Source organism: Micromonas commoda, chromosome 1 (genome assembly GCF_000090985.2).
Source record: "Micromonas commoda chromosome 1, complete sequence".
NCBI lineage: Eukaryota > Viridiplantae > Chlorophyta > Mamiellophyceae > Mamiellales > Mamiellaceae > Micromonas > Micromonas commoda.
Genome location: NC_013038.1, coordinates 335,025 through 355,796, shown reverse-complemented (window position 1 = coordinate 355,796; position 20,772 = coordinate 335,025). Strand labels below are relative to the sequence as shown.

General features: G+C 48.1%; 8 protein-coding genes across 8 annotated transcripts; 5 read left to right on the top strand and 3 right to left on the bottom strand.

Annotated features, from left to right (window-relative positions):
• The first annotated feature begins 408 nt into the window (after positions 1-408).
• Positions 409-3,924, top strand: UBP1 (ubiquitin carboxyl-terminal hydrolase). The gene is made up of 4 exons (XM_002507435.1): positions 409-797; positions 1,049-1,117; positions 1,265-1,300; positions 1,462-3,924. The coding sequence occupies exons 1-4, from the start codon at positions 509-511 to the stop codon at positions 3,315-3,317; spliced, it is 2,250 nt and encodes a 749-aa protein (XP_002507481.1). The 5' UTR covers positions 409-508; the 3' UTR covers positions 3,318-3,924.
• Positions 3,925-4,981: 1,057 nt separating this feature from the next.
• Positions 4,982-7,242, top strand: SGPL (sphingosine-1-phosphate lyase). Its single transcript, XM_002507434.1, has 2 exons — positions 4,982-5,153; positions 5,244-7,242. The coding sequence occupies exons 1-2, from the start codon at positions 5,120-5,122 to the stop codon at positions 6,893-6,895; spliced, it is 1,686 nt and encodes a 561-aa protein (XP_002507480.1). The 5' UTR covers positions 4,982-5,119; the 3' UTR covers positions 6,896-7,242.
• Positions 7,243-7,637: 395 nt separating this feature from the next.
• On the bottom strand, positions 7,638-9,473 carry JMJH (jumonji domain-containing protein; the record flags this gene model as incomplete). The annotated part of the gene is made up of 1 exon (XM_002507040.1): positions 7,638-9,473. The coding sequence occupies one exon, from the start codon at positions 9,471-9,473 to the stop codon at positions 7,638-7,640; it is 1,836 nt and encodes a 611-aa protein (XP_002507086.1).
• A 1,305-nt stretch (positions 9,474-10,778) lies between these two features.
• Positions 10,779-11,168, top strand: XTP3A (xtp3a-related NTP pyrophosphatase; the record flags this gene model as incomplete). The annotated part of the gene is made up of 1 exon (XM_002507433.1): positions 10,779-11,168. One exon carries the CDS (start codon positions 10,779-10,781, stop codon positions 11,166-11,168), a length of 390 nt encoding a protein of 129 aa, XP_002507479.1.
• Positions 11,169-11,825: 657 nt separating this feature from the next.
• On the bottom strand, positions 11,826-13,367 carry MET10 (sam-dependent methyltransferase; the record flags this gene model as incomplete). Its single annotated transcript, XM_002507039.1, has 1 exon — positions 11,826-13,367. The coding sequence occupies one exon, from the start codon at positions 13,365-13,367 to the stop codon at positions 11,826-11,828; it is 1,542 nt and encodes a 513-aa protein (XP_002507085.1).
• A 363-nt stretch (positions 13,368-13,730) lies between these two features.
• Positions 13,731-14,666, top strand: MICPUN_54929 (predicted protein; the record flags this gene model as incomplete). Its single annotated transcript, XM_002507432.1, has 2 exons — positions 13,731-13,748; positions 13,897-14,666. The coding sequence occupies 2 exons, from the start codon at positions 13,731-13,733 to the stop codon at positions 14,626-14,628; spliced, it is 750 nt and encodes a 249-aa protein (XP_002507478.1). The 3' UTR covers positions 14,629-14,666.
• Positions 14,667-15,297: 631 nt separating this feature from the next.
• On the top strand, positions 15,298-17,679 carry MICPUN_113380 (glycosyltransferase family 4 protein; the record flags this gene model as incomplete). The annotated part of the gene is made up of 11 exons (XM_002507431.1): positions 15,298-15,402; positions 15,475-15,535; positions 15,590-15,693; positions 15,796-15,846; positions 15,910-16,065; positions 16,128-16,247; positions 16,301-16,368; positions 16,426-16,611; positions 16,667-16,910; positions 16,969-17,247; positions 17,304-17,679. 10 exons carry the CDS (start codon positions 15,298-15,300, stop codon positions 17,143-17,145), a joined length of 1,272 nt encoding a protein of 423 aa, XP_002507477.1. The 3' UTR covers positions 17,146-17,247; positions 17,304-17,679.
• On the bottom strand, positions 17,678-19,633 carry MYB119 (myb DNA-binding family protein; the record flags this gene model as incomplete). The annotated part of the gene is made up of 1 exon (XM_002507038.1): positions 17,678-19,633. The coding sequence occupies one exon, from the start codon at positions 19,631-19,633 to the stop codon at positions 17,678-17,680; it is 1,956 nt and encodes a 651-aa protein (XP_002507084.1).
• Between the last annotated feature and the right edge of the window lie 1,139 nt (positions 19,634-20,772).

The window sequence follows — 20,772 nt, the reverse complement described above, 5'->3', positions numbered from 1 at the left end:
CGTTCGTTCGAAGGTACCTTCATTCGTAATACCTTCGAAGGTACATATATATCACCGTTTGCAGATAGAGTTGCTGTCGGGAATTTTCGACGAATATATTTTTGAGTGTGGCAAGATTGTGTGTGTTTTGTGATTTCGGGAAAAAATCTGAGATTTTTTGCCAGTCAAAACCACGATCAATTTTGAAAGCAAACGTGTGTCAATTTGCAATTTGCTTATCAAATCAGCGATCAAGCCGAGCGAAAAATCAGAAACATTGTGTGTGTTTTGTGGTTGGATCGTGGCGAGGTTTGTGGAAATCCAAAAAATATTATACCCGACAGCAACTCTATCTGCAAACGGTGATATCATATATTGTCTATGATATGATATTACAACGGAAATGAAAATATATGTACGCTAGCCAGCGCGATGTCGCTCCATTAATCACACGACATCGTCGCGCAGTAGTTTTGAGGGTCGGGCATGCAGTTAAGCTCGCTGGTTTCTTCTTTACCGGACAGACAACATGGCAGATAGCGGCGGCACGATTCGTGGCACAGGACTCTATAACGTAAGCAACACGTGTTATCTTAACAGCGTTCTTCAAGCCCTCTGCCACGTGAGAGGGTTTCGCGAGTGTTTACTCAGCGACGAAGCCGGGACATATTTGTACGCGGCAGGCAAGGCAGGCGGGTCACTCAACGCGCCGAGTCCCACTCCAACGGATGAGATCCTTTCGTTTCCGGGGTTCAAAAAGCGGCGGAAGCGAAAGCGCGGAGAGTCGAGTGATGGCGAGGAGGCAGTTGTTCCCTTCCGTAAGTGCTCCTTCCGATGCTTCTGCCAGCACCATTATTTCACCATGGGCTTGCTTTTTGTTGGTTCACTTTTGGGATACCCGATCAAGTGATTTTTCATGTCCGTCCATCCCGTTGCATGATACGCCAATCAGGTGGCGTGAAATGACTGAACACATTTGCGAGGGCGCTCCGACCCGCTTTGCTATCTTCGAAATACACTTGCATGCAGCCTGTTAGCTGACGCTTCCCCACGTCACTTCGCACCGCAGTACGTCCACCGGCGATGACGAGGACAGGCAAAGCAAGTATAGCTGCGGCAGATCACGCGTGCCTCGGAGGTGTGTCCACCACATTTTCTTTCCTCACCGGCAGTTTGCTCTCGCCACGTGATGTACTACGCTAGACAGTGTCGGGCCGAATACAGGCCACGGGCAACTTTGGTCAGCTGAATTTCCTTTGTACTGCTCCCTTTCATGATGATGCAGGGGAATTGCGAGCAGTTTTGAGAACCCTTTGGTATGGTGAGTTGTCTGTTTCTATGTCTGGGTCAGAACACTTTCAAAACTCCTTCCGGGATCGGTCCTTTCGTTTCTGTCACATCATTCTTCAGAACAGACGCAAACAGTGGGACATGAATCATCATAAAAACCTTAACAAGAGTGATCCACGTGTTGTGTTGCAGGTGAATATGCGGCTTTTCCGCCTTATCGGCTGCTGCGAGCTGTTTGGACGCTAGTGCCTTCATTTGCGGGCAACCAGCAGCAAGATGCTCACGAGTTGACCAGATTTTTGCTAGAGCGTCTACGATTGGAGTTTGTACGAGGCAGTCAACTTATCGCCGCACAGGCTGCGAAAGAAAGCGGGAGGATCCTGCCCCGTGGAAACGAACACGGTATAGGCTCAAATTTGATGGGCAATCTTGGAATACCTGTGCCGATTAGGCGTACACGAACTTCGAGGAGCAGGCGGCAGCTGCTCGGGAAATCGTGGTCTAGTAGTGACGTCGACTGTTCTTACTACCCCGCGCAGCATTGTGTCACCGAAACCATCGGTGAAGCAGAGGGATTGGCGAGACTGGGATCTCCTACCGTAGGAAACAAAAGGAGAAGTACCTTGTCATGCAAAGAAAAAGTGGCAATCGAAAAAGCTGAAAGTGATGGACACGTCATCATTTCACGCTGGGGTGCCGTGCGCCACAAGAAAGGTTGTTTCTGCCGTCCGTGTCTGTCAAGAAGAAGAAAACAGGGAAAGGATGACAACCTGACATCCTCGTGTAGAACTTTTGAGCAGTCGTCCGAGGGTCTCCCCGATGACCGAGGTGAAAAACGAGATGATACAGTTTTTCCTCATGCCATTCATCATGATTCAAAACCTGGCAGCGCTGAGTTGAAACCCAAAACACGAGCAGATCATAGCATATCTGAGGCAAGTCGGCGTGGATTAGAGTGTTTATCTGTCATGAACCGTGAATTTGGATTGCCTTTAGATCCGGTGTGGCGCTTATTTGGTGGAACTGTTCTTAACCTGATCCACTGCCTTCGATGTGGTCATACAAACACTTCTGAGGAGCCCTTCTTGGACATTTCTTTGACTATACCATCAGTTATCGATGCCCACACCCGAGTTTGCTTTTCGAAAGAGAACAGTCGTCCCTCTCCGGAAGCTGGCGAGACAGTAGAGCCAGGGGAAGGACCCGGTGGTTGTGCCACACTCCAGCAGTGCTTAGCGGTGCATACTCGCGACGAGATTCTGTCCGGCTCTGCAATGTATTCATGCGATCATTGCGGAAGCGTCGCTAGCACCGTTAAAAAGACCAAGCTACAGTCGTTACCGCCTGTTCTCTGCCTGCATCTCAAACGATTCACCTGGCGCGGTTCAGAACACGAGTCAAAACTGAACGCCCACGTAGATTTTCCCCTCGAAAACTTGGACCTGGCTCCATACATGGAGTCGGGAAGTTATGTCAATGAAGACAGTTGCAGTCCTTCGATCCGCGCCGTGACCAGAGCTCGGCAGGGAGAGAACGCTACGGTGTACTCGACAGATCTGTTGAGAAAGGCTGAGAACAAGACATGTGGGACTGCGAAAAATTTCCAGAGGGGCTCACCAGGTGGACAAGAAAGAGGTTCTACAACGGCTAGGCAGCAAGGAATCCAGAAAATAGCCCCCGCTTCACATGCGAGCGCAGATGCAAAGATCACTCTAAGGTCAGATCCTTTGTTTTCAAAGCGACCTGTACATGCCCAAAAATCAACTTCGCTTCTGTATGATCTTTCTGGGGTTGTCGTGCATCATGGTCTTGGTGCAGCTAATGGTCATTACACCGTTTTCGCGAGAGAAGAAAGTTGCAAGATGAGAAGAACCGCGCGACATTCTTCCGGTGATGTATCACACGAGATATCTGATGTGGCTTCTCCAGAAGTGTGGCTGCAATTCAACGACGAAAAAGTTGTGCAAGTCACTCGAGAAGAAGTCAAGCGGTGTGATGGGTACATTTTCTTCTACACAAAACAGTCTGATGAGAAATTCACAAATTAAGGCATGTTCCCTGCTCTAGAACTTTTGCAAGATGAAGTTGATGCCATGTTTCAATTGATCACGACTAGTCAAGCTGGATTGAAGGTCGTGCCGGTGGTCAGATACGAACTGAATGATGGCCTCCAAATTCGTGTCTCAACAGGAAGAATGCCACTCGTTTTAATATCCGTAGGTGCCTCCCTGTGAGACTGATGAACAGGAACGTTCGGTTCCGGGAGGCTGATTTGGGACGAGTCTCGATGAAGCTTCAGTGAAGCCTCGGTGAAAGACGCATTAAGAAGGGCTACTTATTATGGTTTGAAGCTGAATTTTCATCGATACATCGGTCAACTTCGACGTCTACCATCGCCTCATCAGAAGACGCCTTGGCGTCGACTCTTCGTTCACAAGTGGCGTGCGTGTGAGGACGACGACTACGTGCACGCCAAGCGCAACGATAAGGACGTCCCGCAGAACAATCGTCGTCCAAAGACACGGAAGGCGTCGCACATTTTTGTTAGTCTGCAATAAAGTAACAAACGACAACCGTACGGTTGTTTTGTCTATGACTTTTGCAAATGATCGAGCTCTCGACCAATCAAAAGACGATTAAATATAACACAGGTCGAAAAAAGTTGGGGTAGTTCGGCACTGGCGTTCCTCGTCCCAAATATTTGCAAAAAAAAAAATTAAGGGAGGAGATGCCAGGGGCGGGACTGGCCATCCTTGAGTTAATTCTTCCCCATACATATCCTGAAGCGTACCGCGCGCTGACAGGAGCGTTTTTCACATGAGCAAGATGCGCGCTCATGTAGCCGCTGACGCGCGAGTAAAGAGCGGTGCGCTGTATCTTTAGGGTGCGCGCCGTGTCTTTAGGGAGCTGGGGTTGGATTTTCAGGGTTTAGAGTTTAAACAGCCGCGAAGCGGCTCGTCGGCCACTCTCTAAATACATCCTGAAGCGTACCACGTGCTGCCGGGGCCCAAAAAAAAATGCACACCTCCGCATATATACACATACACATAAATATTCGTCCTGTATTTATTTATTTATAAAAGATACGAAGGTACGAAGGTATTGCATGCATGCATGTAATGATAATAATATAAGTAAGTGTGATCTGTGTTAAGATTAACCGTTTTTTTTGTTGTTGGCGTGGCACGCTTCAGCATATGTAGGGAGTGGCCGACGAGCCGCTTCGCGGCTGTTTAAACTCTAAACCCTGAAAATCCAACCCCAACCCCCTAAAGACACGGCGCGGACCCTAAAGATACAGCGCGCCGCTCGTTACTCGCGCGTCAGCGGCTACGTGAGCGCGCGTCTTTTGCTCATGTGAAAAAAAAAATCGCCTTAACACATATATATAGAATACGTAGTGTATGTGATACCTTGCTTCATAATAAAGAAGATATCATATGCATGGATAATAATAAGTAATAATAAGATAATAGTAATAATAAGTAATAAATAATACCTTCGTATTATACCTTCGTACGAACGAACGAATCGAAGATATCATAACACTTAATATTATTTATACATATATATTATTATGGTACCTTCGAAGGTACGAACGAAGTTACGTATCCATACCTTCGTTCGAAGGTGGTTACGAATCGAAATTACGCTCGAATAATACGAAACTTAAGAGCGAGGGTAAAACTCTCCACATTTCTACATACTGAGCCACTGCCGTTCTGGCCGCGACGAGGAGAAGTCAATAGGAGGCCTGCGCGCACTGTACTTCAACGACGCAATTGTAAAAGCACATTTCGCCAAAGAATATCTCTAAACGCACTTTTGGAAGTCCAAGTTGTCGCTTCTCATGGTCCCCGATACGCGGAAACTTTCATACGAATGTAGGTATTTCATCGCTTTTGTTCTTAGTGTCGCCATCGGCGTGACTCGTTGGTCTGTTCAGCTCACAAGAACTCGTGCTTTGTGTACAGTCATGTTCGTCGTTTCAAACAAAATGGATGCGATGATGATAATTGTTGACGATTTCTTACACGGAACACCACCCTCGCGCATAGTCGGTGGAACGGTCCTCGTTTCATATCTTGGGCTGAAAATCATATCAGTTGGGACAGATTTCTACTGTCAGCTTCGAAATCGTGGCGTGCTACGGGTAGTCTTTGAGGCCGCTAAGTCGCTACCCATCCTCAATCAGTTCGTTTCGCGCGAAAAAGCGAAGTTGATAGCTAAGCTGGATAAGGATCTTCGAAAAAAGATTGCCGCAAATCCACTTCGAGTTGTAGAGCTTCCAATCGACGGATTATCAAGCAGAGAAATCTTATCAGAGGCTGATTTTCGCCGAGCCAAGGATACATGTCAGCTGATGAAATCGTCTCAGATGTCTGGAGCAGTGTACATGGCCGATCACGAACACTGTGATCTTCTGTGTTCCATATATTCTAGTTTTGTGCATGCCAATCCGCTGCACGCCGACGCATTCCCATCAGTGACGCGGATGGAGTCTGAAGTAGTCAGTATGACTGCTAGTCTTCTTGGTGGCTGCAGTGCAACGAATCCAGGCGTTTGCGGGCTCATGACGTCGGGAGGTACTGAAAGTATTTTAACAGCTATCCGGGCATCGAGAGACTACATGCGGGCCACTCGCCATATACGTAGGCCCGAAATGATAGTGGCAGTTTCTGCTCATGCTGCTGTCTACAAGGCTGCGGAATACTTCAACATCCAAATTGTTAGGGTTCCCGTGGACAAAGACTTCCGCATGGACGTCGATGCGACTGCCCGTGCTATTCGAAAAAATACAATTTTGATTTACGCATCTGCCCCAGGGTATCCACACGGTACGGTCGATCCAGTAGAGAAGTTGGGTGCGCTAGCGAAGAAAAATGGAGTCTGTTTACACGTTGATGCGTGTCTTGGAGGATTTGTTCTTCCTTTCATACCCTCCTCGAAGCAATCACCTTTGCCGATGTTTGATTTTCGCGCACCGGGAGTGACGTCACTCTCTGTAGATACGCACAAATACGGTTTATCACAGAAAGGGTCTTCAGTTGTGCTATACGCGTCTTCTCTCCTTCGGCAATACCAATACACAGCCGTGATGGATTGGTCCGGGGGTCTATATATATCACCATCTCAGCCAGGTTCGCGATCTGGGGGTCTGATAGCGCAAACTTGGGCATCCCTTCTTCATTTGGGAAGAAATGGTTATAAGGTCATGACTGAAAAAATATGCAGTGCATCAGCCCGTCTACGAGCAGGAATTTCACAAATTCGTGGACTGCAGGTGTTAGGTTCAGATGTGACTATGGTAGTTGCATGGGGTTCGACAGATCCTCTGCTTGACATATATGTGGTTAACGACATCATGATCACAAAAGGTTGGCATCTCAGCGTCCTTCATACTCCAGCAGCCTTACACATGTGTATTACACCGGCAAATCTGGAACGTGTGCCTGAGCTTTTATCTGACCTTAGGGAAGCTGTTGATGAAGCACAAAACTCAAACGACGAAGGGATATCAGGCGGCAAAGCCCCGATATACGGCCTTGCTGGTGCTCTACCTGACCGCGACTTGGTGGGTGATATTCTGAAGGATGTGCAAGACTTGATGCTCAAGCATGTCTAGATCAGGGATTTACCCTGGTTGCACACGTCTACATTAACTCTGGTCTTTTTGGTGAAACGTTTGTCTGCCGCACGAAAGCGCAAGCCTGGAGCAGTTCTTTGCTTGCTTGGCTAATAAATACCTTCGAAGGTAACAAGTGTTGAACGAACGAACGAAGGTATCTATATCCATATCGAACGAAAATTTCAGCCCAAACCCTACATTGCCAGTCTAAATTATCTGTAGACTATCTAGATAATAAAGAGAAAGATTAGTACATACATACTGTCACGATGCATATATATGCATGCATGTTGCTTTATTTGTTTAGCTTATTATTTATACTTGATTGATTGGTGTAAACTTGATATAATTTCTTCCTTCGAAGGTACCTTCGTATAGACCTTGGTACAATAAAATCCAAACTCAACGCACTGACGACTGTATTTTGACCTATATGTGGACATCCGAAATTAACATTGGTCAGATTGCGAACTGCCCTTACCATTATTACACTCTGGCAGTTCAGGTTTCCCCGAACAACACATCCGAGAGACGAGTAGGAAATGTGCATCAAGAAAAAAACAGAGATATTTGTACCTGATGACATTCAGTGCAGGAACACCCTTTTGCTTTGAAAACTCGATTCAAACCACATCGACCTACAACTCGGCTGCATGCGAGGTAGGATGCCACGGAATAATCAGGTATACTCAGTCATGTCCTTTTGTTTTCCCCGGAGCTCGCTAACTTGATCACTATTTTATTTCCACCAAAAATTTATACTGAAGCTTGTTGTCAGACTTCGAACATGATGCCATGTTCCTTTGGGAATGAACAACATGTCCCCGGGTCCGAGCAAGGTTTCTGCAAATTTTGCATGCGCAAAAAGTGGGAAAAGCTCGAAGTCGGGAGCTTCAACAGCTACGAGGCTGCGCTCAAACGTGTTCCCGTTGCCATCTCGTAAGGCCGGTTCTGCATATAGGAATTTGGTTTGATCTGCAGAATAAAGCCTGACATACTTATATCCAGCAGTCTGCGCAAGAATATTCATATACGGGTCGCGGTGGAGCGCAGTGATTGTGTTCTTGGTCCCAATCCAGACATTTACAGCTCCGGTGTCAGGTCGAAGACGACCAAGCGTGTAGGAGGGGATCGAAAACATTTTCTGCAGATCAGGGAACTGGTGAAAAAGTGCGTGTTGTGACATGTAGGCAACATGCGTACAGCACGGCTGAAAATGCTGTCCATGCGCATTGTCACGGCTGTTCAAAGTATTCCATGCAGCGCCGCTGAACGGGATGTGTTCGGTATTTGAAGGGACCAGATATTCATCCACGAAGTTGCCTAGCGAAATGATATCAGCACCTTTGCGATCCCCGAAACCGCCGAACTCAACAGGGACCAGCCGCGCTTCCATGGCGCGATTAGCAACTAATAAGCTCAAGTCTCTCCATTGTTCAAGGCCGGCCCACCCATGTGCGCGCGACATTTGGCCTGTTATCACAACAGGAACATCTCTCATTACAAATAGGTTGAAAAAGTCAGGCACTGAAAGGGAGCATGAAGGCTGTCGATTCACGGCGCGCGTAGGACAAATTTGCGGCGAGCCATGGGGAAGTGTATTGGGAACTATGTATGCTGATTTGTGTCTCAAGCCCTTATGAGGTTTGACAAGACAATGCTCAGGGTTGCGATTTGGTTTCAGCGCTGCATTAAGTGTTTCTTTCCAAGACTTCACTTTGACGCACAGTTTCTCTGCAAGGAGAATACCTGTGCCAAGCCAAGTTGGAACCATCGAGGGATCAGGGACTAGAGTAGCCATATTCAGTGCCTCAATAACAACACGAGTCAGTTGTTGGTAGTCTGAAAGCGAGCCTTGTGGTTGAGAAAGTCTCACAGCTGCAGCATAGCAAACTGTTTCGCATTTCCCATACGCTTTGTTCATGGCCTCCGCAGTGGGGATGTGAGCCCGCCGGTTATTATCAATTGCAGATTTATTTATCGTATTTTCACTTGTATTTTGCTCGATTACTGTTTCACCATTCCTCATCATATTTATGGATAGTCTAGCGCCGATGTAAAAGCCGAGAGCAAAGAAGTGCGACAACTGCCATGAGTAGTTAGGCCAATCACCTATATCAAGTTGGCGGGAGTGGGCGGACATGCAGTGGACAGCGGAGAGGAGCGTCAACGGCCAATCCCTGGCACCGCAAGCTGTTTGAGCTCTAATAAGAGCCTCCGCCGCAACCTGCCCCTCCGGCTGGCATCCTCGAAGCCTTTCGGCGATGATGCCTGCCCGCTCAGAGGCGTCGACAGTGAGCGACTCAACGAATGCGCGCACTCGCATGTTCATGTTTGATGAATCGTCGACAAGTTCATGCGCTGGCCAAAGAGCACGAGTCGGGGCGAAGAATGGATGCTCGCTCGCGATTTTTCCTGCATCAAGTCTTGCGTAGACGCGTTCGCGAGATGTCGAAGATGCGACAACCACGTCTTCGTCGAGTCGGAGCGCCGAGGAGGAAAAATGTTTACACAGTTTTGCCGAATTCAACTCGACGGGTTCGTCAGAGTCAAACAACGCCCAAACGTCAGACATCTCGGAACTCTTCAGGTGGCTGTCGCATATTCGGCGGCGCGACGGGCTTTGCAGTTTTTCTTGCGTGCAGTTCGACTGTACTTTTTAAGTAGACTATATATCCCTTCTTAGTCCGTCTTTCACCGAACGAAGCTCCATCGATCAACACTACTCCGTCCCAAATCAGCCTCCCGCGATCCAACATTCCTTTCCTGTTCAATCTCAGTCACTACGTACCTACTAGTACCTTGATTCGTACGAAGGTAGCTACAAGCTCTACTAGCTAGCTAGCTAGCTATCCATACTAGCTAGCTAGCTAGGGAGACACTGGTCACCGCGCATAGACTGAAAAAGCCGATGAGATGGACACCGCTTGGTGACCGCGCTAATACCAAATAGACCAATCACGTGACTGGATTTGCGCCATCAAATATTTCAGCGCGGTGACCATTAAAAATCAATGCGGTGCCCAGTGACCCCCTGTCCCAAAATATAAATAATGTTTCGATCCGTTTGGAAAATCCATTTAAACGGATTTCCATTCTCAGTGATAGACTAGCTAGCTAGTAGCTAGCTAGTAGCTTGCTTGCTACCTTATTACTAGCTACGAAGGTACCTTATTACTACGAAGGTACGTAGTCTATCTACCTTCATTCATTCTTTGGTAAGCTCACTACCTTCGTATATTTGGGACGAGGAACGCCAGTGACGAAGTCACATTTAGTACCACATTCTACCCCAACTTTTTTGGAACTCTGTAACGTTTATTCGTGTTCTGATTGGTCGAGAGCTCGATCATTTGCAAACGTCATAGACTAAACAACCGTACGGTCGTCGTTTGTCACTTTATTGCAGACTAACAAAACTGTGCGACGCCTTCCGTGTCTTTGGACGACGATTGTTCTGCGGGACGTCCTTATCGTTGCGCGTGGCGTGCACGTAGTCATCGTCCTCACACGCGCGCCACTTGTGAACGAAGAATCGACGCCAAGGCGTCTTCTGATGAGGCGATGGTAGACGTCGAAGTTGACCGATGTATCGATGAAAATTCAGCTTCAAACCATGGATAAGTAGCCCTTCTTAATGCGTCTTTCACCGAGGCTTCACCGAAGCTTCATCGAGACTCGTCCCAAATCAGCCTCCCGGAACCGAACGTTCCTTGTTCATCAGTCTCACAGGGAGGCACCTACGGATTAATACCAGTGTAATGAAAATTCAAGCGTTCATCATAAGACTTATTAGTGCGCTGCGCATGTGAGCCTCAGAACTGATCAACAGAGACACGGGTGATTCATTCGGTGTCAGCTCGCCTCAACACCATTAAAAATGCACGCTTCGGGCGACTCTTTGAGCGGATTGAACTTGGAGGGTCTTAGGGTTCAACTAGCCTCTTTCGCGGCGGAAAGAGGCTGGGAAAAGTTCCACACTCCAAGGAACTTGCTCCTAGCGCTGGTTGGAGAGGTCGGAGAGCTTTCTGAGCTATTTCAGTGGAGAGGTGACGAGGATGCGCGACCGGGTCTTCCGGACTGGGACGACGTCGCGAAGACCCGGGTCGGCGATGAGCTTGCTGATGTGCTGCTTTATCTCATCCGATTGGCTGACGCGTGCGAAATCGACCTGTCCCAAGCAGTAGCCGCTAAGCTTCAGAAGAATGCCACAAAGTATCCAGTCCAGAAATGCTTCGGTAGCTCCGCGAAATATACAACATTTCAATAAATCGCAGGTGATGACTTGCGCGGATATCCACTCTTTGCAAAACTGACTGGGTATTATTGGAGTGATGATTTGCTTCAACTCTTTCGATGAGATTTAATAGAGTACAAACCTTCTTTGAAGGCGTACGTCATCGTTTTGTATTCTGCTTCACTTGTTGATGTGGAGACAGTCTTTTGCTTTTGACTAATCCAACTTACTGGATTCCCGTGGTAAAACACAATGGCTTCGGTCGTGGATTTTCTGTCCTCCGGATCCCCAGCCCAGTCTGCATCCATAATATAGGAGCCTCTGGTTGCCGGACGTAAGTTAGTTTGGTATTATCCCGAGTTCGTGTGTGCAATGTTATTCATCGCCAGGTACACAAGACCAGACGTCCTATTTCACATTTCATTTCACATTTCCTATCCGTGTGGATATCTAATAACAAGTTCCTTCGTACTATTCGTACGATTTTTAGAAAATGTTTCCACCGGTCAGCATACACGATCCATTTTGAATATCCGTTTAAACGGATATCCGTTCTCAGTGGTAGGCACTAGCTACTAGGCATGTAGGTATGCATATATAGACTATCTATTACGAAGGTACGAAGGTAATAGTCTACTTACCCTCGAAGGTACTTTGCCGACGAGAAGAGATGGCGAGCTTCGATAAAAGTTAGCTCCAGTCAACTCTGCTCCCTACTTGACGTTGCGTTTGCGCGGATATCCGCGCCTTGATAGCTTCCCAAACTAGCTTGAAGCGGCGCTGCATCATGAGATTAGTGGCTGACTTGTCATCGCATGCTGCCGTGACCACAACAACAGCTCCAGGAAGAGGTTGCAAGATCTTCACCAAAAGTCGGTTGCTCCCAACCGTCGGAAACACGTATTCCTCCATTACACACCTATAATTGAAAGTATTTTGCAAGCGCGAGTCCGGCGAAATCGCACAGCCACACTTCTCAAGCACCAGACGGATCTGCTCAGCGAGTTTCTCTGCGAGACAGCTGCCCTCAACTGCCTGTGGCTCGAAAGTGATGCGCCAGCACGATCTGCTATGTGGCACAGTATCAAATTTTATGTCCACTCCTGATCGCAACGGGATCGTCGATATCGGCAGAGCCTGAGCAGAGAAAGACCATGCTACTCCCCATCTCACGGTTTTTCCCTGTAAGAACCGAGCAGTTCGAATAGCAGGAACCTTGGCCATGTCCAATAAGCACCGCAAACTCTTCAATGTCTCTTTTTTACCACACATTGTTGTGTACCAGTGGACTCGATCTTTTGTCACCAGAGATTCATTATACATGCGACGTATGAATGTTTCTTCTCCACCTGGACAGCATAATTCGGCGAGAGTACCTCCAAAGTTGGTGCCTGGGTTTCGTTTCGCATGTTTCATAGTTTCGAAAAATGGTGGATTACACATGCAGAAAGAAAACCTTTCCCCCATCTGCACGGCGAGTACTGCGCTGTCATTCCTCTTCATATGGAGAGTGCCCGAACGTCTCGCATCCCGAATTTTAATTCGGCTGGCCAAATCTGGGTTGTCAAGTCTATTTTTATCAGCCCAAATGAGAGCAACATCTGTAACATCTATTCCAATGAACGACCATCGATTTGCGGTTGAACCCAGCAAAGGGAACACGCAGTTTGATCCTACGCCAATATCGATGCCGCGTACACCCTCGCACTCTATGCCAGGCCTACCACACGGGTGCGAAAGTTGCAGAAGGTCCTCAAGCCAGTGGATGTAACTTGCACGATTGGGAACGGGTGGACATAGATGGCCTTTCGGAATGTCCCATGAAACCAGCCCGTAAACATCGACGAGCAGAGCTCGATTCAAGGCCCTAGTCACCTCCCAGCTTTTAAAGTTGACGTACCAAAGACCTAGGCTGCACTGCTCCACAAAAGGTCTGAAGCACGGTTGGCGCTTGCCTAGCACAAAGAAGTCTGCTTTTATGTTTGCGAAAACGTTTCGAGGATGCATACGTGCAATACCAGCAGCACGCCTTGCATCTCCTCGTGCGTCACTGCTTTGTCGCTCAATTTTGTCGCAGTCCCTTGTTCTTGGATATAAAGAGTACCACAATGCCGCGTCGAGGTCTTCAGATGCAGCAAGCTCAGCAAATTCAGTCGTCGGATCGAGCGAGTCCAGGGCGTGAAGTACCTCTCGTATTTGTTTTGCGCTTAAACTGAGCGTGGGTCTTTTCATTGTCGCGGCGGCGCATTTACCCGCGGATTCCCAACATCAAATACCATCAGTACCCTGCTGGCTCGGACCCGCGGGATACCCATGGGCTAAACGCGAGGAGAGAAAAGGTAGACATTGTCCAACCATAATGTTCGCTTTCCTTCCATCGTCGTACCTCAGACTCTGCAAGCCGAAAACTCTCGTGCGAGCAGTCAAGTGGACTCGCCCGTCTATCTAAAAAGTACCTTCGTATAATACCTTACTTGGCAGTATATGGGCTTTTTGTTCCGATGGAGCATCCGTACAAATTCTCAACCATGTACATCTGTGGTAAAGGAAGTTGATAGATTAAGTGTTAGGCAATGTACGTAGGTTCCACACCAGATGGAGACTGCGATAAACGTTGATAAATAAGGTTCAAATTAACTAAGTGTTATGGTAAATAAACTGTAAATAACATAACACTTATTTATAAATAATTCCTTCGAACATACCTTCATTCGTATCATAGTCTAGTTACATATATCGTTAACTTTCGGTCGGCAGATAGAGGTTACATGCTTTCAACCACCTAATCTGCGTCCACACCAGCAACGCAGGAGGCAACCAGACCAGGACACACGACAAGGTAAAATTCGCCGTTCAAGCAGTCTGCAAGCTGGGCGGCCTGATTACGTTCACCGAGCCCATCGGCGAGATACCGGGTACCACGAACCGGAACGGCAACACCAACAACCTGCGACCAGACATCCGAGTCGACGGCCTGCGAGACACCGGCATCACAATCCTCGCAGACGTCTCCATCACCCATATTGTGGACTCGGCAGTCAACCACACGAGCCAACCACGACCCCGCCAAGGCAACTCGGCCCCCAACAGCGACCCCATCATGAGACGCGAGACTGACAAGAACAACAAGTACAAGGCGGCGGCCACGGCGGTGCATAAGGAATTCATCCCGCTCGTGATGGACACGTACGGAAGGATGGGCAAACCGTTCCTCAACTTCCTCAAAGACGTCGCCGCACTCACCGCCCGCCGAGCCTCGGGCAACGTCAACGAGCGGACGCTAGCCATCTACGACTCCATCGACCCGCCGAACGAGCTCCGAAACCGAATCCACCTCCGAAACCTCGCCCTCGTACACGTCGCGCTTATCATCTCGCCCATGCAAAGGGTCGCCGGATCGACCGTCACCAACGACCGCCAGCACGGCGCTCGTGGCGGAATGTACGGAGCACACGAACACTACGTGCAGCCGTACCCGGTCACTAATTTCTAACTCAGGGGTTAGTGGTCGGGATTCGTGGTAAATACCTAGTTTCTCAATAAATAAAAGATTATATTGAATAGAGGTTACACTGAGGTTATTACCATACATATAGTTTTCAAATACCGACAAGTGCTTCGCGTCAAACATTTCGGGTCGCGCGTGTTTTTTTTCCTTATGGCGCCCAGTGAGGACGGCGAGCGCGCTGAGCGGCTCACTAATAAATACACTTTTCGGCGCCAAAGATGGAGGGCATCATCATAGAAGCGCACATCGACGTTGACGAGTTTGCGTCGCACGATGCGACGTTGCGCCTTAGCTACGACAATAACATGGTTTTACGAGTTAATAGACCGTCAACTCGCCTCTGAAACAGCAGCTCATGCGCAACGTCATATCGTGCGACGCAAACTCGTCAACGTCGATGTGCGCTTCCGATGATGATGCCCTCCATCTTTGGCGCCGAAAAGTGTATTAGTGAGCCGCTCAGCGCGCTCGCCGTCCTAACTAGGCGCCATAGGGAAAAAAACACCCGCGACCCAATTTTAGTCAACAGTCAACGAGTCAACGAATCTTTTAAGGGAGAATGGTCGTCCACTTGACTGCGCGAGGCGAAACCAAGTAAAAGTCACGGGAGCTTTCGGTCTTTTGAGTCATTCCGCCACCGCCGTTCCGGGCACTATGGCTAAGCAGAAAATTGTATTTTTACACCCCGACCTCGGTATAGGCGGCGCCGAAAGACTGGTTATCAACGCCGCGATGGAGCTTTCGCGGCTCGGCTACGAGGCACGAGTTATTAGTGGACGTCCGCAAAGTTTGACTTAACAACTTCGTGGGCCAACGGCGCGAACTTACCAGGTTGTCATGTACACAACGTTTCATGATGTCCAGAGGTGCTTTGAAGAGACACTGAGTGCAGGTGAGCCTGCAGTTTCGGTTGAGGAGCACAAACGCTCATAACTTGCTATGTTAGGTACCCGAGCTGCTTGGATACGAGTTCACGGAGGCTGGATACCAAGACAGATATATGGTTTATTCCACGCTCCGTTGGCGTATTTTCGCACTTTTTGGTGTGCGGTAGGCGTCGATCCCTTCTAGCCGGGAATTTTGCAACGGCTCCTTGGACCCTGATTAGATGTTACGGAGTTCTCACATGATCCTGAACGCTTTCACATTCAGGCATGTCTCATTTTGGTCGAGAAAAATGTTCCCCTTGTATTCATCGACCAAGTAAGTATTGCTTCCGTGACCGCCCTTTGCCAAGGAAATCAGCCCTGACAGCTGGACGGACAGGTGGCTGCACCCATCTTGCTTTTCCGGCTGCTTACAAGTTCCAGAGTTATTTTCTACTGTCATTATCCAGACTTGCTGCTTGCAGAGCATAGTTCATGGTTCAGGAAACTTTATCGCCTTCCACTGGATTATATCGAGAAAGTCACAACTGGCATGGTAGCTGATCTCTAGGCAGTCGTTGATGTTCAGCAACTCTAACCATAGTAATTCACTGCAAGGCGAGCAAGATTCTTGTGAACAGCGAATTTACAGCTGCCGTGTTTGCAAGAACTTTCAAAGATCTTTACATCCGTGGGACACGCCCGAGCGTCTTATATCCAGCTGTGGAGAGCCGCCAAGTGCGTGTTTATGTGTTCGTCACTTCGGCTCTATTTTACTAGCACGTGTACAGGATCAAAACCAACGAAAAATGAAGTACGCGGCAGAGGCCAAACAAGTAGAAGACATTCTCAACTTCACGTGCGCCTTTGTTTTCCCGTGGCGAGTTTTGTTTTTTGATGGTCCAAACATAAACAGTGGAACTTTCTTCCTTTCAATTAATCGGTTCGAGAGAAAAAAAAATCTGGAACTGGCGCTCAAAGCATTTGCGCACTTCCGACTAAGTCCTCGCAAATGTGCTGCCGATAGAGTCATGCTCGTCTTGGCAGGTGGATTTGACAAGCGCTTAAAGGAAAATGTGGAGTACTTCAAGCAACTGAAAAGGTGAACGCCGTACCATTTGCGGTCATGCAACACTTATGTATGTTGCACCATGTAGGGACGCTTATGATCTGAGAGTGCACCAGGAGGTCATCATGCTGCCATCGATTAGCTCAGAAGAAAAGGAAATGTTGCTCTCTCAGTGCTTATGTGTCTTGTACACCCCAGTAAATGAACACTTCGGCATTGTACCTCTGGAAGCCATGGCAGCCGGGAAGCCGGTGCTGGCGTGCAACAGTGGTGGACCTGTGGAGACCATCATCGATGGCACGACTGGATTTGTATGCTCCCCTCTTCCTGAGGTTTGTGATTTTCCGGTCTGACGCCACTGTCATTTTAATACTTGAATCACTCTTTAAGGATTTCTCCTCTGCTATGGAGAAAATATATTCCAGTCCAATGGTCGCTGCCCGGATGGGAAACATTGGGCGGCATCACGTCAAGACAAACTTCAGTCTGGAGAAGTTTGGAACGGAGCTACATTTTCACATAAACGATTTGCTAACAAATGATGACCACACACCAGAGGACAATTAAGTACTCGTCATGTTTCCTTCCCTCCATGATACTTGCCGCAGTGCTCTGCATTCTAGCAGTTTCTCTCGGATATGATCAAGTGATAATAACTCGAAATTTAAGGTATTCGTTATTATTCGTCATTTTTGCTGTCGTGACCCGTGTGTTTCCACGCGCAGATGCGCTTTATCGGCAGGTTGGAATTGTCTATCACACTGAAACCGATCTCAGGACAGGGACTTGAATTTAAAGACGAGAAAGCAACTTTTTTTTTGAATATATGCCCCAAGAACTTGTGCGGAGTCTCGGTAACAAATCGATGGCATTGATTCCATTTGCGCATATCGCTTCACATCCGTTGCCAATCGATTCTAGAACTCGCTAGTTCCTGCCACATCAAAACGACATCCGAGTATGTTCTCGCGATTGTTTATTCGATGTTTTTTGGATGAGATGCACGAAGAAATCCTGGATCGTCGAGCATGACCAGAGTTTTTTTGAAGGAGCCAACAGAGGTTGTGTGTTTGTCTGTAAATGAATTATTACTCTTCTCTCACGACCGCTTAATTTGCCCTTTCACGACCATCTCGGCTACTTTGGCAGCCTTGTCAGCCTCTTCCCGCATTCTATCTTCTATCGATGCGTTTGCGGAATCGAACTGCCTAGATATCGATTCTTTTTCTGTCATGGCTAAAAGAGAGGTAGGGGTATCTGCTAGTAAAAGACCTTCCACTGCCATCTGTTCCTCTTTGCTGTACTCCTCCTCTTCTTCACCAAGTTTCCTGCCGTCGTGGGAGGAGAGTTTCACCTTCGCAACAGTTTTTGGCTTTTTCCCTGCATGTTTCACCTCTGCAGATCCTAGATTGGATCCCTCCCGTTTGTTGTGACGCTCCATCTTTCGCTTTGTGGCGTGGAACCTATTCTTTATGGCGTTGGGAGAGCGGCCGGGCATGAGGCGCGCCAGAACAGCCCATTGGTTTCCAACATGACCTTGGAGCTCCACTAGCTTCGCCTGTTCTTCCTTAGACCAAGGCTTTGTGGTCAACCCGGGTTGAAGGTAATCGCGCCAACGAGCGTAAACTTGCTTCTGTGTTTTTGTCTTTAGTCGCGAAGCAATTAGGGTCCATTTCCTGGGGCCATGCTGTGCGACTAGAGCACGAACCAACTCATCTTCCGAGGGCAGCCAGCTGCGTGAGCGTGACTTGGTCGATCCAAGCTTGTCCCCTTCATCATCAACATCATAAGCATCTTCCTCAAATGACACTTTGTCACCGGCTCCAGGAAGGGGGATCCCAAGCTTGGCAGCTGCTGCAGCTGCGGTTATCGCTGCACCGCCGACCCCTGATATTTTGACCAAACCGCTCAGTGGGATGTCATCCGCGTCGTCTTCAAGTTGCTCATCTTTCAGCCTGCCTTTGACCTTCTTGGCTTCTCCCTTGCTCCCATGGTTTCTGATTGCAGCTGATTTTACAGCCTTTGATGTCCTGATCTCCCCATTTCCAGTGGCGAACTTCCGTTTTTTATTATTTTCGGCACCTGCAGCAATCACGAGCCCGCCTTGAGTCGTCTCCGCCGTTTGCTGCGCAGCACTCGCCCAGCCAGGCATTCCAGGAGTCAATCCACCCTGGTGCCCTTCTGTTAAACTCATTCCAAAATGATCTACCCCTGGAAACCCTGTGATGCTTCCAGGCGTAACTGCTGTGGGAGTGAGACCACTTCCCATGTAGCCATGAGGGGTGAGACCAGAAAACAGACGACCTGAGCTCCCTGGTATGTTAACGCCCCCGCCTAGCTCAGACATGTTTTGAACATCCATCGATTTGGTCCGAATCGGAGGAAGTGCACGCAAATGCTCTGGCAAACTAGCAAGTTGTTCAAACTGTGAAAGACTCATGGCGGCCATCGGCGCGACCTTCGAAGTGCTCGGTTTGAGTGTTTCAGCTGTATGTTGTCTTTTCGTGTCATCCGCTTCTCCAAAGGAAGATTTTCCCCGCACGATGGAAAAAAGCTCTGAGAGCTCATTATTGTTAAAATATCCTGGGGATTTTCCACCGCTGCTACCACCACTCCTCCCGCTGCCTGTGCTTCGCGTCGCTACCAACATGCCACCAAGGCTTCCACCCCATCCTCTATTCGCAGGTGCTCCAAGAGAGATGGTGTGAGCGTCATCATTCAGACTCTTGTCGTGAAAAAAATTGGGCGTGCCACCACTGTCAATACTCAGTCCTTGAAGGTAGTCATCAGATAGGTGTGTCACCCCACCAGACACAGTGGGGATGTGCGGAGGATTGATGCCGAGCTCCTCTTTGAGAGACTCGCCGAGAGAAGGCGCCTGGCCACCGGAAGCCACCCGTTTCACGGTTCCTCCACGGGACTGGATGCCTTCAGTTTTGCCTGTTGCCTGCTTGGTCTGAATCAGATGCTCGGGTTTGCTTATTCCCCTTTCTTTTGATTTCTTCCATTCCTTTGAGCCGACCTTTCCCGGTTCCTTCGATTCTTTTGTCCGCATCCGCGAATTCGATCTTTTGAGAGGTCTCTGTAACAATGGTACGTGTAAATGGTTAAGCTGTTAGAACGCAGTCCAGCGCGCGGCAATCTTGTTGCCCGCAGGAATCTTTATAAAAAAGTACGGGCGTGAACTCGATTTCAACATCGGAGTTTGGAAGCAAAGCGAGAGTCGCGCACGGTGGCGACTGTTCTGAAGTGCGACGCGGATATCCAGATGCTCTCCGAAAACAGTGCGACGTTTGGCAGAGGGCAGTACCTCGTTGTTACCTACATCTCCGTCCGTGCCACGTGAAATTGGTCCTGCTGCTGCCTCACCGCTAACATCGACGCAAGGACCTGATCCCCTAAGAAGGGTGTTGAGCTGCGAGGCTTCGGCCGAAGAAAAAAATGAGTCTCCCGAGGCCCCTGAACGATTTCTGTTAAGAACGCCCATCCTGGTCGCTCGGAGCTTTGTTTTGTGAGATGCCGGGCGGAACTCAGCCATATATATCCTGACTTGCTGAAGCCGACACACATTATCATACATGCACGAAGGTATATGTATCATAGACTACGAAGGTATATCTTCATTCGTATAACTGATATACATATAGAATAATGATGTATGCACCTGCTGCTGCGTACGTACCTCGTATTTCCTTGCATTATTTATATTGTATTCCAAAAATCAATGCAATAACACTTAATGAATCAACGGAGATTTCTCATTTTTCATTATTCGGCTAGCCGATCTTATTACACGACCCCAACTTACAAACATGTAACAATCACCTGGTATCGTTTATCAAGGTCGAAGGTCTATTCGTCCCATACATTGTTGACATTTTTGACACCATTAAATCAAGAACGATGGTCTAGCTAGTGCTACATATAGTTGATGACATTTTTTTCACCGTTAAATCAAGAACGACGGTCTATCCGTCTCGTACATTGTTGACATTTTTGCATTTTTAGTTCGAGAATCTTGAGTCAGTGTCCCATATAGTTGTCACACGATGCTTACTCATATAAACGGGTATTTAAATAGGGTGGAAAAATAAAGATGTATTTCAAGCCTTACTTATTATACTCTTATTATTAATACGAACGATGTTAAACTATCTACATACGACAGTAGTATCGTGTGTGTATATAATATAC